This window comes from Micropterus dolomieu, linkage group LG17 (assembly GCF_021292245.1).
Source record: "Micropterus dolomieu isolate WLL.071019.BEF.003 ecotype Adirondacks linkage group LG17, ASM2129224v1, whole genome shotgun sequence".
NCBI lineage: Eukaryota > Metazoa > Chordata > Actinopteri > Centrarchiformes > Centrarchidae > Micropterus > Micropterus dolomieu.
In genome coordinates, this window is record NC_060166.1 from 6,075,396 (window position 1) to 6,093,647 (window position 18,252).

Here is an 18,252-nt window from a genome sequence, read left to right on the forward strand (position 1 = left end):
AGTCATTGACACCTGAAACAGTTTTTAATAAATGTTACTCAAACAAGAGCATATAGCGCAGTTGTTTTGGGACTATTTTAATTTATCATGGATTAATCCATATTTAGTGCACTCGAGTGAGTATATCTGGTAGCAGGAAACTGCAAGTCAAGGGGAAAATAAATGTGACTATGAAAAAAACTCTCCAATAATTATATATGTAATTCCAGTTTAAGTGCAGCTGGTGTTATTTAAGTAATCATAGAAATATTCAAACAAGTCAGATATATAATCTTGTCATATACAATACGACAAGATGACAGGATTACGCTCCGTAGTGCTTTTTGTGTTTCTGTTAATTAACGCGGTTTCCTGCCGTCCCTCTCTGGTAACTTTTGCTCATACTATTCCACCGCTCTTTAATGACCCTGGAACTTTCCCGGAGTTATTAGTTGGAGGAGCAGCAGTTCTGTTTGGGATCCTTCGGAATCGGCACTGGTTGAGCTGAGACAGCGGGGATTTCGCACTGCGCTCACTTCAATCCACCTGGCGAATGTCCGCTCTCTGGCCAACAAAATGGACGAACTCCTGCTCCTCAACAAACCCAACTCGGACTTCTGCAGATCTGCTGCCTTCTGTTTCACCGAATCCTGGCTCACCGAGCGCACCCGGACAGCGCACTTCACCTACCGGGATTTAATCTCATCCGCGCGGATTGCGAAAGGGAGCTCACGAGAAAAACACGGGGAGGCGGACTCTGTTTCTATATAAACGAAGGTTGGTGCACAGATGTCACAGTGTTGAAGAAATCATGCAGCCCTCACTAAGAGACATTATTTATAAACTGTAAACCGTTTTATTCACCGCGGGAGTTTTCCTCGTTTGTTCTGGTCGCTGTTTACATTCCACCTCAGGCCTGTGTTAGTGAGCTGTTACTACACCTGACCTACCAGATAACTAACATGGAGAAAAAACATCCAGACTCCCTGCTCATTGTTCTCGGGGACTTCAACAGAGCAAACCTCAGTCATGAACTTCCAAAGTACAGACAGCATATTCCCAATGTCCCACCAGGGACACTAACACACTGGACCACTGCTACACAACATTAAAAGACGCCTATCGCTCTGTTCCCCGTGCAGCCTTAGGACTCTCTGATCACTGTCTGGTTCATCTTATCCCGAAACACAGGCAAAAACTGAAATCTGCTAAACCTGTTGTAAAGACTGTGAAAAGATGGACCAACGAGTCAAAGCTGGAGTTACAGGCCTGATTTGACTGCACTGACGCAGTGCACAGTGTTTTTGAGGCTGCAGCCACTGACCTGGACGAACTAACTGACACTGTGACATCTTACATCAGGTTTTGTGAGGACATGTGTGTGCCGACTAAAACCTTCCGCACATACAACAACCAAAAACCCTGGTTCACAGCGAAACTCAGGCAGCTTTGTCAGACCAAAGAGGAGGCCTTCAGAAATGGGGACAGAGTCTTGTACAACCAGGCCATGAACACTCTAAAGAGGTCAAAGCTGCAAAGAGGTGCTACGCTGAAAAGCAAAAACAGCTTTGCAGCCAACGACCCTGCGTCAGTGTGGAGAGGCCTACGGACACTCACAAACTACAAGAGACCATCCTTCAACACTACTGGTACTCAACGACTGGCAGACGAGCTGAATGGTTTCTACTGTAGGTTTGAAAAGCCCAGAGTCACACCTCTCCCCCACTCCAACACCATCTTCAAACAGTCACCTTCCCCCTCTGACCTTTCACCCGCACTCAAGATCTGTGAACAGGACGCGAGCCACCTCTTCCAAAGGCAGAAGATCAGGAAGGCTCCTGGACCTGACGGTGTCTCACCAACGTGCCTGAAAATCTGTGTGGACCAGCTGGCCCCCATCTTCACTCACATCTTCAACAAATCACTGGAGCTGTGTGAAGTTCCCTCCTGCTTCAAATGCTCCACAGTCATCCCGGTCCCAAAAAAACCCTCCATCTCTGGACTGAATGACTACAGGCCTGTCGCCCTGACATCTGTAGTCTTTTGAAAGACTGGTGTTGGCCTACCTGAAGGACATTACAAGCCCCTTGCTGCACCCCCTGCAGTTTGCCTACAGGGCTAACAGGTCAGTGGATGATGCAGTCAACTTGGGTCTGCATCACATCCTGCAACACCTCGACTCTCCAGGGACATATGCTAGGATCCTGTTCGTGGACTTCAGCTCGGCGTTCAACACCATCATCCCGGACATCCTCAGCACCAAACTCACCCAGCTCACTGTGCCACCTGTCTGTGGATCACAGACTTCCTGACTGACAGGAGTCAGCAGGTGAGGCTGGGGAACATCACATCCAGCACCCGGACTATCAGCACTGGCGCCCCCCAGGGGTGTGTGCTCTCCCCACTGCTCTTCTCCCTCTACACCAACGACTGCACCTCAGAAGACCCATCTGTCAAACTCCTGAAGTTCGCTGACGACACAACGGTCATCGGCCTCATCCGGGACGGTGACGAGTCGGCCTACAGACGGGAGGTTGATCAGCTGGCTCTCTGGTGCGGCCAGAACAACCTGGAGCTTAACACGCTCAAAACTGTGGAGATGATGGACTTCAGGAGGAGCCCCCCCACTCTGTCCCCCATTACCATTCTAAACAGCCCTGTGTCTGCTGTGGAATCCTTCAGGTTTCTGGGATCCACTATATCCCACAACCTGAAGTGGGAGCCCAACACGGACACCATCATCAAGAAGGCACAGCAGAGGATGTACTTCCTGCGTCAGCTCAGGAAGCTCAACCTGCCTAAGGAGCTGCTGATCCAGTTCTACACAGCCATCATCCAGTCTGTCCTCTGCACGTCCATCACTGTCTGGTTTGGATCTGCCACCAAAAAGGACAGGAGCAGACTACAACGGACAGTCAGGACTGCAGAAAAAATAATCCGTGCCAACCTGCCCTCCATTCAGGACTTATACATTTCCAGAGTCAGGAAACGGGCAGGAAACATCACTGCAGATCCATCTCACTCCGGACACAACCTGTTCCAGCTCCTCCCCTCTGGTAGGCGCTACAGAGCACTGTACGCCAAACCAACAGACTCAGGAGCAGTTTCTTCCCACAAGCCATCACTCTGATGAACAGCTGATTTCTGACTCACAGTGTCAGGAACAATTTCGCCTCGGCCTCCTGCCCCCTCTCGGTCGCCTCACTTGAACCTCTCCAGCCCCGCCAGCTCCACGGCCCCCCGCACCCACGTCTGCCGGCATCCAACTTTCCCCTTTTCACCTCCTGTCTCTCCTCTCCCTTTTTTCCCCTCAATAAACCTCTTTTGCAAACTGACAAGTGTTGCGTTTGGGTCCATTCTGTCTGAAACCACAACATCCTGTGCAATAACCCAGTAACTCTGTCTTCTAATCAGCACCTGTTTACTGGTTTCCACTTATTATTTATTTATTCACCATTCTCTCCGCCGGCTTACCTTTTTTCCCATAGTGCATCTCGGTGCCATGTGTTCTCCAGGTAAGTCATGTAATCACCCATCCACATGATGTAAAGAAAACATAATCCCTCAGACCAGGCCACCTTCTTCCATCTGCTCAGTGTCCAGTTCTGATGCTCACGTGCGGAGAACGGGTCAGCATGGGCACCCTGACTGGTCTGCGGCTATGCAGCCCCATACGAAACTGCAACGCTCTGTGTGTTCTGACACCTTACTATCAGAACCAGCAATAATCTTATGTGACCTACAGTGGCTTGTCTGTAGGATTGGACGGTACAGGCCAGCCCTACTCTTCCTTTGGACCACTACAGATGGGAATCTCCCCACAAGAGCTGCAGTTTTGGAGATGCTCCGACCCGGTTGGAGAAATTAGGTGTAGGGTTGCAAAGTCACAGACTGATTGACATTTGTTGCACCAGTTTGTGCTACCCACACCTTTTGTCCATCAAAAAAGGCTTTCAGCGTTAGTATTTCTGTATTTGTATTTAAGCATTAGCATTTATGCACAGTATGTATTTTATAGTATTGGTATTTCGGATAGGCTTTACTCTCTAAGAGCTGTCATGATTGGGTTTATCCCCGTGCTCACAGCCTGCTCCCATTTTTTCTTCAGTGTACAAGCAGTCAACAAATAAACAACAATTCTTGTAGTGCCCGCCTGTTTACTGGCTTTCAGACAGGCTCCATCCTTGATACCCACACCCCCTACCCCGATCACCTCACCGACCAATCGCACCATATATATATATCATATATATATCAGGCTCCACATGTCTCAGCTCTCAAATCAGAAGGGAGTTGCTGGATGGTCCCATATCTCCTCATTGGTTGTTAGGACCAATCCTCCTGACCACCACAGCTCATCTGCACAAAGCAGCAGAGGAAGCGGAAAGGGTGAGGTAACACACCTTCTGGAGCAAAGCCACACCTCAGCAGCAAAAATGGCGAGACGCTCACTCCAGGAGAAAGCGCCCTGCAGCCGCTGCTGCCGCTGCTTCACCCCAGCATGTAAAGTGGGGATCTCTCACTATGATCTGATTCAGACTCTGAACACACAGAGCTGCATACTGAGTCTGTCAAGATTGTCAGTTTTCAGCACCATGACCAGCGGTAGCCTTTTCATTCTGCACTGGTTAATAACTATGTCAACAGACATGAGCGAGGCTACTTTCAGAGCACTGCTTAACGTAGCAAAGCCTGTTATCCATAAACACAGGGATGTCAAGGCTAATCATAAAGGGCTACACGCTTCAGTTCACCAGTCCTCCCCCTCTATTTAGCACTGTGGTGGAAATGAACATGTCATCTCAGATGGAGATAACAGCCTTGTTGTCAAGGATGCTATATACTGAGTCACTCAAAGCATAGAGAACAAAGAGTTTTATTTCTGCTATTTTTCTTGTACCAAAGTAGAGAGGTAGAAGGAGGCAGATTTTGGACCGTCTCTATTCAACAGCTGCATAATGAAACGGCGGTTTCACATGCTGACCATCACACGTGTGCTAGAATATGTGCAGTCTCATCCATCAACCTTATTTTCATGTGCTTTGCCCTCCAAGAAGCACAGTACCGGTACAACCACTTACCCTTTGGCTATCCAGTGGCTCTGCACACCTCGACAAGTGTGTGGAAACAGCACTGGAGCCATTATGAAGAGAAGGTATCAAGGTGCTTTTTTACCTGGATGGCCCATCATTATAGCCTCCCAGGGGAGGGCCACACTCCACACGGTGGCACTCGTGTAACACCTGTCAAGGCCATAAATTGGCTGAAGAGTTCTGCACTTCCCACCCAGTCAATAATTTACCTGGGTGTGCACATAGACCCTAAACCCTAAATTCTCTCTCGCTCCCCACAGAGTGTTGACAGCGCTATCTGTGATTGCTGGGCAGAATGTCTGCAAGTCACGTGGTTGTACCCTTGGCACAAAAGATGCATGCTAATTATTCCTCCCTCACAGCAGTCAGACCTGGCCAACTAACTACTAAAATTCCCCATGTTCTGTCATCGGGAATTCCCTTCGGTTAGGACTGCCCCCTGCAGTGGGGTGAACTATCCAGGGCGTGAAAGCCCCTTTTACTACAGAGTGTTAAACTGGTAGATGGTCTGCTTTTCAGCGCTGGTGTGTGGAAAGAGGCGCAGATCCCACATCGTGTCCTCTGCTGCTCAAGTTAACCTACCTTCAGACGTTGGTAAAGCTGTGTGCTTTGGGGGGTTGCGCTTTCAAGCAGATAGCCCAAATCTCTCTGAAGATGCTAACATACTCCTTTCAGTCTTGAATTACATCCCAAAGAAAAATTCTTCCCCCCAGCCTCACAGAATGAAGCAAAGGAAGAGCCTTTTTCTCACCCATGGAGATCTGTGCATTGGTACCTTGGGCTTCTCTGTGCCATTTTATCCGTTTCTGTCTGCGCGATGTGTCTGAGCCCCCCCTGACTCATTCCGTTTTAATGACAGATGACCCGTCAGATCTGGCACTTTTTCCACACATGCCAAATATGCGCTTCTAATCCCACCATCACTGATTAGGGGGCTGTATGAGGGATCATTACGGAACGAAATCAGCGTCCCCACCCTTCTGTCAGTGGATGTAGTCTTTCTTTTCCAGTTGTCAGCCTGTTCACGTTGTCCTGTGTGTTTCTGTTCCTCTGCTTATTAAACCTTGTGTCTGGCTTGTCTGCCTTCAGCTCCTGCTGTCAAACTGTCAGTGGCGGTGGCTCTAAACTGTATGCTTCTATAAATAGTTCTTAGATCAGTTTGTGGAAAAATTACATGACAACAATTCCTTCAACAACTGTCTCATTTATTTACCTAATAGTTGATTTTACATGAATTTAGGAACATTTGTTCTGTGTTCTGTGGTTTTGTACTTTCTATTATTGGCCTCTGGTAATTTTGGATATTTTGGCAGTTCCAGCATAGTGTAATATACTCACCCAGTAAGGCTGCCAAGATGGGCCCGAAAACTGAGTCATGCATCAGAGCTTCCCTCTCATAGTATTTACTGCGGAGATAAACACACAGAAATAAGTGAATCAAAGGAAAACACTATTAAATGTCATCTAATTCTAATGAGGAGTCCTCCTGAGCTATATGTTGTAGGTTACAGAAAAATATCATGTCATCTGCACATATTTAATTTCCCAGAAAGCCTTACAACAATCCCCAAAGAATTTCCTCAGGCAAAGATAGATACAGTTGTGCTCAAAAGTTTACATAAACTTGTAAAGAGCAAGTGTATATCACGACAGTTACAGTTTCCAATAATTACAACAACTCTGTTTTTCTGCTATGGAATGATTGGAGCACATACTTCTTTGTCACAAAACAACATTCATCAATTTTGGTTCTCTTATAATATTATTATGGGAAAATGTGACCAAATCTCCTGGGTCAAAGATACATCCATCAACTTAAATGATCAAGTTTAGTGATGTGGAAAGTTGTGTCAATCAAATTTGCTTTGTGGCATGGCCTATAACTTCTCGTGAGTGATTAGGATTGACTACAGCTGGTGAATTCTCTGAGCCCTTTTAAATAGGGCTTGTTTGATAGACTCATTACACTCAGCCACAAATGTTATATGCGTTTCGACAGGGGTTATTAGTGCATGTTTGCGTAGCTGTTTCATTTTTACTTGTATGTACTGCTTGTATAAAGTTTATGTTACATTTCTTTCTTCCCTGATTTGAACCCGCCTCCTGACAGGAGTTTGATCAACCAATCAGCTTGCTTGACGTGCAAATCTGCACGGCTGTTACCTACAATAGCTCCGTGTCAAAGCCTGGACTGTGACATCCCTAATCTTTGCAGAAGCATTTTTCCAGCTTTATCCTTATTTTTGGATATTATTCTTACGGTTTCTTAAGTTTCATAATTCTATTCTTAACTATTCTATCTATTCTTCTTTCGTAATCCTTCGTTTCCCTACAGGTCTCACGATTTAATCTCTCTCTCATTTATTCCTCTGATAATTTTGCATGTAACTTGGAACTCTGCCTCTTTTATGTGAACACGCTTATAGCAGGATAGGAAACAGCAGACTTAACTTAGCCAGTTGATAAGCAGCTTCATGACACTGTTTGTGTTAGGCTCAGTGAAGCCAGTAAATTCAGTGAGAGCCAGACTTAGGTCTATTCAGGTTGCTGTTTGTTGAGAAATGAGCATGTGAGATAGATTTCCTGAGAGACTAACATGAAGCTTGACATGTATCATGGATGCTTAGATCACATTAGATGAACTACACTGCAGATGTCCGAACATGACTTCAAGTTTTCTTTATTTGCCCATTTGTCAACAGGACCAACAAAACTACAACATCAAACTACACTACTCAGGTTTTACGGTGGATTTTTCGCCATTTGAGGCTTTGATCAGTGAAGTGGCAGTGCATCATCTCACTCGGCTGACACACCGAGTGTGGACAGCTTTTTGAAGCACACAGTGGTTGTTTGCCAGACAGAGGAAAGAACAAAGCAACCAGAGAGCGGACACAGGAGGAGAATGGAACACTGAACAAGTAATACAAGGGACTGTTCATCATTCAGCTACAATGAAACCTGGAGTAGAGTGCTGTGAGTCACTGCTGTGCAATGCCTTGGGGGTGAAAAATAAATCAAATCACCTGGAGTTGTCCACGATGTACTGCACTATATTGTCCAGAACTTTCTCAAAGAGAGCCGTTCGAACCCAGATGTGTTTGATGGCCTGGGCAGAGAGGGGCTGAGGGGGACGGCTGGTGGTGGAGGAGCCCTGTCTCCTCAGAGGTTCATGGCCCACACTCTGGGTTCTCCTGCAGGGCACAAAGCACAGGTCAATACTAGTAACAACCACTACTACAGAGAAGAGTTCACGTTTGTATCTAAAGACTGGTGGACACAGGACTGATACTGAGATGAATATTTAACAATAAAAGTAAATTAGATACAGTAATGTTTTTCTGTTGTTTTTTTGCCTTTTTTAGACAGCATACATACACACAGCGTATCTGATGCAATTACATGGTCAGCATCATAAACCCCGAGACCACAGCACATATTAGTATTTCAACATAGAAACAGTTTAACAGGCTCCACTAGCTTTGTTTCATAAAGAACTGTGACAAAGAAATAAATTGTAATACATTATTTTACCAAAATGGAGCCTGTCCCCAAAATTGCTCATTTATCCAGATCAGTAGAAAGCTATGTTTGTGTTGGGGTTTTTTTGTTTTCAGATGAACAATTTTAGCATGGTTCATACCTTGAAGACCATGGTTGGAGTGTCTATTAGAGGCGACCCGACCTGAGCCCGACGGGACCCATCGGTACAAAAATTAAGAAATAATGTTAGGTTTCGATTCGGGTTTGGTCACGTCCGCTGGTCAAGTACACTTGACACGGTGCTTCAGCTTCTTTTTAGTAAAATGATCGAGTAAAAAATAAATAAAAATGACCGACCTACTGTCTGTGTGTTCACTGTGTTGCACTACAATCTAGCTGTGCAGTGATGGGGTTTGTTATTTACGTCCCGTAGGCTACTTGGCAGCAATGCCTGGACGCAACACACTAATACACAACAATTGTGTGACAGGGTAACACAAACTCAGTGCTTCAGCTTACATTAATCATCATCATAGGGATGTCATCAGGGTTATCTCAGCAAGGTCTCGTAGACATATGCATAGATGTAATAGAAAGCCTGCACAACAAACGGGATGCTTTTGGGAAATGTTGACCCTACTATTTTTATAACTTAAATTATAGACTTAAAGTCAGAATGTATACACCTATATGTGCTACATTAATTTTGTGCTTATGTGTGCTTTTCTTTTCTATCTATCAGCCTAACATCAGGAAAGTGCTAAACCACTGGACCCTGTAATACCTACCAGCACAGGTTCCTCCCACAAAGCAGATAATCTGATTATATTGTACAGCTTTGTTGCATAAAGTTGCATTTTATATTATACTGCATTAAAGTGTTAAAGTTCACATTTACACCCTTATTACACTTATTATTAGTGTCTGTAACTGGTGATGTCTAATGTAAGATGTTTATTGTGGTCTAACATAAGCAAACAAGATAAGAATTAAGAGTGTAATATTTGTAATAATAAGTAAGTAAGTAATAATAATAATAAGTAAGCAATGTGAAGGTTAATAAATTAAAAGAAATTGTGTCTTTGACCATTGGGAGGCAGCATTTAACTGCACATTGAGTCGTTACACACTGTAGCTCATTACAAACATTATCTATAACATGACAAATCCGTTCCATGTCAGATAAAAAGGTGCCATTTTCGGTTAGAAATCAGCTGGCTGAAGAATTTCATGAATATAGAGGCAGATGCATGAATTTAGCAGAGGAGCACTTTTATCCCAGAGTTTGATCTCCTCTACAGAAATCAGACAAAACCACTCACACACACCCACTTCAACTAGCTAATGAGTGTGTGTTTGTGTGTCTGTGCTGAGGAGGGCTCGGCTGCCATAGTCACGATGTTAGCAGTCCCCCAGCGTGTGAGCGTGTGTGTGTGTGTGTGTGTGTGTGTGTGTGTGTGTGTGTGTGTGTGTATGTGTATGTGTGTGAAAGAGGGGTTTTCGGCTAAGTCACGATTTTTGCAGTCCCCAACCATTTTGAAGGAGTGTGTGCGTGTGTGCAGTGACAGCAAGCACTACAGGGGATGGATGGAGGGAGTATCAGGATGATGTCAGAGATAAGACAGAATCCAAAAGAGACAGGGTCTTCTTTTTCTTAATAAACCCATGCAGTGTGTTGCACTGTTCTTTTGATATAAAATATGAGCATCTCCTCCTGTATATTTAATCCATAACTTCTATTCAAGTTCAACATGAGCTATATGTTGCTTTTGTTGTTGCTGCATTTCATTTCTATACTCAGTCTTTTCCACACCACTGACAGAGCCAAAGGGTGATACTATCGGTCTGTTTGTTGGTCTGGTGACCTCCTTCACCAGGTCAAGTATCGACTGTGGAAACAAGATCGCTCATGATCTTGCAGGCATGCAGATTGCTACAGTATTTGCTAAAAAGAGCCATGCTCCCATAAGATTAACTCCATAATTCTGGCAAAACATTCTCCACTTCACTTCTTTTCTTTGTTCCATGTTTGAAACATCATAATAATGTGTTCCTTTCATGCATTGCAACATTCTCTTATTAATCTTAACCTGATACTTAACGCAAATAAAACAAAGTCCATGGTTGTCTCGAGATCCAAAAAAGCAGACCACTGCATATTTCTTCTGTCAATGGTTCAAATATTGGAAGGGTAACATTACAAGTACCCTGGCACAGAGTACAACAAAAGATTGGCTTTCAAACAGAAATAAAAGCAGCTTTCCTTTGATGTGTTGGAGGAGTAGTGTTGAATCCACTTTCCTATCAGTTCTGGACTATGGGGATGTAATGTGAAGATACTTCCACACTTAGATTCTCTTTACCACTCAGCCCTGAGGTTTATTACTGATGATAGCTACATTACTTACCACTGTATACATAAGGTTGGTTGGTCTTCTCTCACTAAGAGATGTAATAAGCACTGGTGTTTGTATTTCTATAAAGCTCTGTGCGGAAAATTACCATCATACATCACATCTACAGTATCTGTGATTACACCCCTCACATTTTTGTAAATATTTGATTATATCTTTTCATGTGACAACAGTGAAGAAATGACACTTTGCTGCAATATAAAGTAGTGAGTGTACAGCTTGTATAACAGTGTAAATTTGCTGTCCCCTCAAAATAACACATCACACAGCCATTAATGTCTAAACCGCTGGCAACAAAAGTGAGTACACCCCTAAGTGAAAAGGGATGTACTTAAAAATAGTTGATTACCTCCCTGTAACTGTTTTTGTTGTATTTTCCATGGTGTAATCTCTGCATCACGTTAAAATGTAAATATTTTTCTGAGAGCTGGGGTAGGCAATTTATTTCAGAAGAATTTCTTGTGATATTTTTTGAAATTCTTGACAGCAATCAACAAATCAAACGCTCTGACACAAAAATGAAAAAAATCTGGTATTTGACTGTTTGCAGGACTGTGATAAGCACTTCATTCGTAATCAAATGACCTGAGTTTATCACAGTTACAGCTGAAAGAAGCTCCATGGTCGTGATCATTTTGTGTTTAACGTAAGGTTATTACTGCAACTGTAGTTCTCAGCCACGGCTAGATTGTTTTTAGCAGGTTATGCTGCACAAAGACAATGAGCTCCATTTGTGACAGCCACACACCCCTCACCACATCACCAAAACCCCTGCACTGGTCATACTCACCTTCATCAGTGATGGAAGGGTCAAATAGGCAGCACCATGATTACATACAGAGCCACACTAGAAGGGATAAGATAAATCACACAAGGGGCCCAGTGTTTTTCCACTCTGACTCTGCTGGTCAGGCTGGGAGACTTTGTCCTTCCTGTTCCTGTTTGCTTCTTTTGTGGAAAAGCAGTAACTTGCTTTGGCAGAATAGGAATCCTAAAGAAAAGGGGCACCAGGGATCTCTACCACCACTTAAGTATGGAAAGTTTAATATGCCATTTCAACCTTTTAGAACAAGTCGATCTCAACAGATTACTTGCTCTTTTTTATAACATTATAACCTAAAGTAATATTTATGCAGGGCTAGTTCTACACTGGACATCATTGTTCTGGGTGGCTTAAACCCTATGGGGTTTTTGACCTCTGGTGTCATTTTTAATGGATGAACCACACACAGGTGACATGACACACAGTCCTGCAAACTGGTATCAAACTATGCCACTGAATGACAGGCAGCAGTAATGCATAAGCTATGCACCAGCAAAGGCAGGGAAGAAGAAGACTGCTAGCAAATAAATATGAACAGAGACAACGCATGTTTCAACTTAAAAAAAAAAGGTTTGTTAGACCTCAAGCATTAACACAGTGTGTATTGGTCAGAAAAGCTGAATGTCAACATAACTTTTGTTTCTCTCCACTGGGCACCTTTACTATAGAGATGACAGAAGGATATGAATGAAGTAGATTCTCAGGATCATTTATAGAAGCTAGAACCTGAGCTGATGCTTGTTATACACGCAAGACAGATGCTGTGAATATTTAGAAAATTAAGACCTGCAATGACAAGCCAAAAAGGGAATTATGGCTGCTGCTTTTAGTCTGCAAATGAGAAAATGAGGCTTGGGGGTGTAAAAAAGATGATGTATTGCCCGGGCATCTGTTCACATAAGTGTATAATCTCTTTGTAATTATAGAGGGTTTGATCAAATGCGTAAATCGCCTCTGTGGAAACATCCCTTCATCCAGTGTGCTGTCTCTCCTCCTGTCACTGGTCTTTACACATTTAAAATGTCAACAAATGTCAACATGTAACAAACTCAATTGATTACAATGATTACAACCAGACTGCATTTTGAGCTGACAAATGAATATGAATGTGAAAAGGAATATGTCAGGGTGATTTATTAGCCCTCTGGAATTGCATGATTATGAATTGCAGTTCTTGCCCAGTGCTTGATGTTGTGTTATATCTGTTTATACGGAAGGATCATAGACTGTAGACCACAGAGTGTCTTTTAGTACAACTGAACCCAGTGTTCAGTTGTAAGACACTTTTAGGTGACAAAAAATTAACTGAAAACAAACCAAAAAGATCACAGTTCTTAGATGAAAACACAGACAGCACCCAAAAACAAGTTCATGGCTAGTTAAATGCAGCACAGTTAAATAAACTTTGCTAGCAGCGCTGGTTAAATGTACACATTGCAGTGGATACGATTCGCCTCAATCCTGCTTAAAAAGGTCGCAGTGGTAGCAACTTTTCAGTCACAAGGTAGCCACGCCCTAAACCATACCCTATCTATTCTCCTCTGTGTGGGACCATAATTTACAAAGTGAACATCATCCTGTATTGAAGAAGACTTGAAACTAGCAATTAAGACCATAAACTCAATAGGAAAGTGTTGACTGAGGTACTAAATCAGGTGAGAAAAAGGGTCATTTTGCCACTGACTCTAATGCCATTGGACTGGTTTTTGCAACCAGTTGAGATGCCCCCTGCTGGCTCTTAAAAAGAATGCTGTTTTAAATGGAGGATAAAAGAAGTAGCTGTGAGAAGAACGAAAAAAAGAGAGCCTGAGAGAGAAGTTCAGGGGAATAAATTGCACACGTTTCAAGTGAAAATAACCTTGTTTTTACTTGTTGTTAGAAGATAGAGAGCAGACTCTGTCATCACTATGGGTGGTAAATGTTTGCAGCAGCAGCTGACATACATACAGCATACAGCATGAGGGCACCTGATCAGAAAGTACCCAGTGTTCTGCCAGCAGACCACAGACAAGGTAACAGTAGCAGCAACTTTAGCATTTAACTGAATCAACTTGATTGTCGAGTTGAAGGCTAGCCAAAGTAAGTCGCAGTCCTCAGCTGAAAATGTCCACACGTGCGTTTGTTGTTCTGCTTTTTGTAACTTTGTGAGTTGTAATCTCATGAGTTAACTGGGTGCCGGGGAGCTGCACCTTTTAACTTACCTCCAGCTCTCTCTGTAGCTCAGACAATCCCTGCTACCTGCGTGTGCTAATCCATCCTTTCACCCAGATTCTTTGTCTTTATAATTGCTATCTTTATAATAACAAACAACAGCTGTTTCGTGTGCAGGATCGCTCATTTCGTGTTTCACATTTCACGTGTGTTTTCTTGACAAAACGTGGTTTGGAGACCAGCGTCGGGTGACACAGCCGCTGTCAGCTCCTGTAGTGTCAGTCACGTAGTGTGAACGCAACAACGACTTCAAGACTCCCGTTACAAGACAGCAGTGGGCCGACGCTGAAAGTCGTGTAGTCTGCACTCCTGTTAGTAGAACCTTGTATAGCACTCGGGTGATGTTTGTATTTGTAAAGCAGCTGTCTGGTTGTTGGTCTGATGTTTGCTGTGTGACACACTATCAGTTTCCGAAAGGACCAATAAATCACCTATAAACGTGCACAGCTGGGGGAAGTGAAGGCTGGCCCATGTGGTCCAATCCAACAGATGAGCTACTAGGTAAAAAAGGAATGAATGCTGGTTTTGACAGAAAGGTGTCAAAACACAGAGCATCACAGTTTGTTGTGTATGGGTCTGTGTAGCTGCAGACCAGTCAGAGTGTCAATTTCTGCAGTAGGAAAGTACACCCAAATAATTTTTTTTTTTAAATTTGCTGATGATACGGCAATTTTGAGCCTTCCCTTCTGTGTCCCACAATAACATCACAGCACGGTTTGGCAACTTAACAGTGCCAGCACATATAAGGTGGCTATCAGGATAACAGGGAGGAAAGAGTACGAGCCCTTACAGAGCCTGTACCAGTAAGCAGTCAGGTAACGTGCAGAAAAAATGTCTGCAGACCCTAAACATCAGTGTACCGAGATGTAAATCAAACAAACTTGAGTTATCGGTCATCCCAACCTCTATAAAACTGCTGTACTCTAAAAGTAAATCTTAGTACAAAAGAGCGAAGTGCAATAAATTCAACAGCACTTCAGTTCTTACACATTTGTCTGTTCAGTGAAATATGTTTTTCATATTTGGTCTTATGTTTTAAGCAACAGACTGCAGCCCTGTGCCCAAGACAAGTATATTTTATTCTATTCCAGGTGAGGGTCATGTGATTCAGGCGTCAGTAGGCTGCTTTTTGCTAGCCTTACTTATACTGTTAGAATAGCGTACCACAACGTTCCTTAAAAATGTGCAAAACTCTCTAGAGCAAAGGGAAAACCCCAGCAAAGCTTGTTAACCAAAATATTTTCATCTCTATTCAGTTTTGCCAAAGCAGTGATTATCACTGTGATTCAACTGTAATCACTGCAGACTTTTTCACGTGAAAAAAACAATGGCTATGAGATGAATATTAATGCAAAGTTCTTGTTAATCACATTTTTATAACCACATTTGAGAAAGCATTCATTATAAGTTACATTCCAATTTCTGTATTGCAGTTCTGTTATCACTGAGTTTTTCCTCAAATGTGTGATTCTACCGCCAGCAGGACTTCCAACACTGTCTGGCTGGAGAAATGAAGCTCATGAAGAGGGTACATCATAATGTCTTGTAGACAACAATTTAGGGCTGCTATTATCAATTGTTTTCATTATCGACTATTGGTTTCTCCAATAATTAAATAACTGTTTTGTCAATTAAGTGTCAGAAAATTGTAAAACAAACAAACTGATACAATTTGGTGCTGCAAATTACTGTAGTAGTACCTCGCACAGCAAATTTTGGTCAACTGGTAATAAACAGGCTAGAAGATTAGCTCGCTAGCAGTAGTGCTAGCTCAGCTACTCCTGGTGGTCATGTAACCCTCACATTGCAAGCTAAAGTCAGCTATAAACTGTGTTGGATGCTAATAACAGTTTAGGTGATAATTTGACCAGTTGCCTTTCTGGTGAACCATTTAAACATCAACAAAATGTTCATGTTTCTTGCCCCAACAATGTCGCAACATGCAAGATCTCAATAATTAGAGCTGATGGCCAAAATTATGAAAATAAAACCCCAGTTGTAATAAAGTGGAATTATGCTTTAATGTGTATGAGAGCTGTTGCCTCAGCAGGTCTGCTGCGAGCACTGCAGGATAGGAAATTAATGCAGATGATATGCTGGTTTTGCTCTTTACCCTGTGTGTCAGGACGAGAAGTAGAGGAACGGAGAGAGGGAGAATGAAGGTGGTGTGTTAGTAATGTATCATTGTGCTCTCTTGCTAAGAAAAAGATTAAAAAAAGGAGTGAGAGAAGGAAGGTTATAAAAGGAATACATCACAGAGAAACAAGGAGCCATGACAGGGTGTCCACTGGCAGCCTTTGGCAAACAGAGGCTAAAATACAACCACTTCACCAGACCTGCCCCTGGCGCGTGTGCACGTGCACACACACGCGCGCGCACACACACATACGCACATAGCAATTCAGGCAACCCAGTACTGCTCTGCTGTAATTACCATTCATTTCACCACTGTAACTCTTTATTCCACTATTCCACTGTTGATGCCTGTTCATATTCTCTCTCTCTCTCTCTCTCTCTCTCTCTCTCTCTCTCTCTCTGTCGCCGTCTCATGTTTCCCATCATGCTTTCTGCCTCTTTTGCCGCCAGTGGAGCAGACCATGTTGCCATGGCAACCAGGGTAAATGAGGGATGGAGCCCCGAGGTGGGATGACAGGGAGAGGGTGGGAACATACTTGTGTGTGTGTGTGTGTGCGCATGTGTGCGTTCTGGTGGAGGGGTTGGACTTGTGCAAACCAGCCCCATACACAATAACAGGCTTTAATGTTGTGTGCGGTCTGTCTGGGGAAATAAAGGCCAATGAGATGTGACAGATGAACGAGAGACGGCGGCTGATATGAAGACGGAGAGCTGAGTGCCCGGCTTACCCTAACACGTTTAACTCTGCTGATTTACATCACATAATGCAGACATGTTGCTATGACGTCTCGCTACACATTCTGTCTGTGTTTTATTGTTTCTGTATCATTTATGCAGACATAGAGATGTGTGTATTTGTATGTGCTTGTTGCCCAAAGCCTTCTCTCATCCATTTGGAAAAGCTCTCTCTGCAGCCCTAGAGAGACATGTGGTAGCCATGTGGCTCAGGCTAATGGACAATTAATGGGCTTGCAAACAGCTCGGCTAGTACCTAAGTGCCTGCAGATAAAGCAGTTTATCATACTCTGTGTATACACACATACATGCAGAAATACATATGCAAACACGATATACACACCAATTCTTCTTACACACACACACACACCCCTAGAAACAGGCCTGAGGCTTATCACAGTGTGTGCACAGATTGCTCAGCTTTAGTAAACACTCAACTGACCAGGGATTGTGTCTGCCGGTGATGGAGTGTGTCTGTAGCTGTGTGTTTCACGTGGTGATAATGACCCAGTGTACAAGGAATGACAGAAAGTTGATCTAGGTATATAAAAATTTTAAATCGGTAGGAAAAGACTGTTACTAAAAAAGCAGTGTGCAGAGCACTGGCAATTTAATGGGTGGTTTCAGATCCCTACATTAACACCCCCCGAAAATCTCTAAATGACATTTTCTGGGATATGAAATGAATTTATATCTATTTATACGTTAAATATAAGTTTATTGCATGTTTAAATGTTGAAAGTTGATGAAAAGCACAGATGGCTAATGATTATCTTGCTGGCGCTGCATGAATGAAATACTAGCTCAACACCAACAAAAAAACAACAGTAAAAAAGAACAAACTCTACTTGTGCATTCTGTTTAACATGTTTTCAGTGCATTTAATGATAAACATATAGGCTGTGATGTGCTGTAAATGCTCCATATTTGTATAGCGCCTTTCTAGTCTTTTCGACCACTCAAAGCGCTTTTACACTACATCTGCATTCACCCTTCACACACATTCATTTACTGAGCCTAAGTGCTCAAACAGAAACTAACATTCACACATTCATACACTGCCGGAAGAGCCGCCAGGGGCAATTCAGGGTTCAGTATCTTGCCCAAGGAAACTTCGACATGGAATTGAACCGCCGACCTTCCGATCTAACTCCTGAGTTGTAAGATTGCAATTTTTTAGTTGAACTTCTGAAGTCACTTGAGGGAGCACACATGAACAGAACATCAACATAGTTTAGGATAGATATTTTCCCACACTGTGTACTATATTATATGGAATTAACCTTATAATACACAGCCCTTTGTGGAGTCAGGGGTGTTGATTTAACTCCTTGGCATTTAAAATTAAATTAAAACACATCATTCTCCCATACAACAA

At 43.2% G+C, this 18,252-nt stretch overlaps 2 protein-coding genes across 3 annotated transcripts in view; one reads left to right on the forward strand and one right to left on the reverse strand.

The window, feature by feature from the left end:
* The window catches only part of tpst1 (tyrosylprotein sulfotransferase 1), a gene marked incomplete at its 3' end in the record, with an annotated part of 837,181 nt that overhangs the window by 49,859 nt on the left and 769,070 nt on the right, over window positions 1-18,252 (forward strand).
* sgsm2 (small G protein signaling modulator 2) overlaps window positions 1-18,252 on the reverse strand; it is a 108,355-nt gene that overhangs the window by 28,689 nt on the left and 61,414 nt on the right. For both annotated transcript variants that reach the window (XM_046074870.1, XM_046074869.1), the window contains exons 4-5: window positions 8,099-8,266; window positions 6,411-6,478 (exon numbers count right to left, since the gene is read on the reverse strand). In XM_046074870.1, coding sequence (XP_045930826.1) covers window positions 6,411-6,478; window positions 8,099-8,266 — 236 coding nt within the window. The remainder of the gene's footprint in view (window positions 1-6,410; window positions 6,479-8,098; window positions 8,267-18,252) is intronic.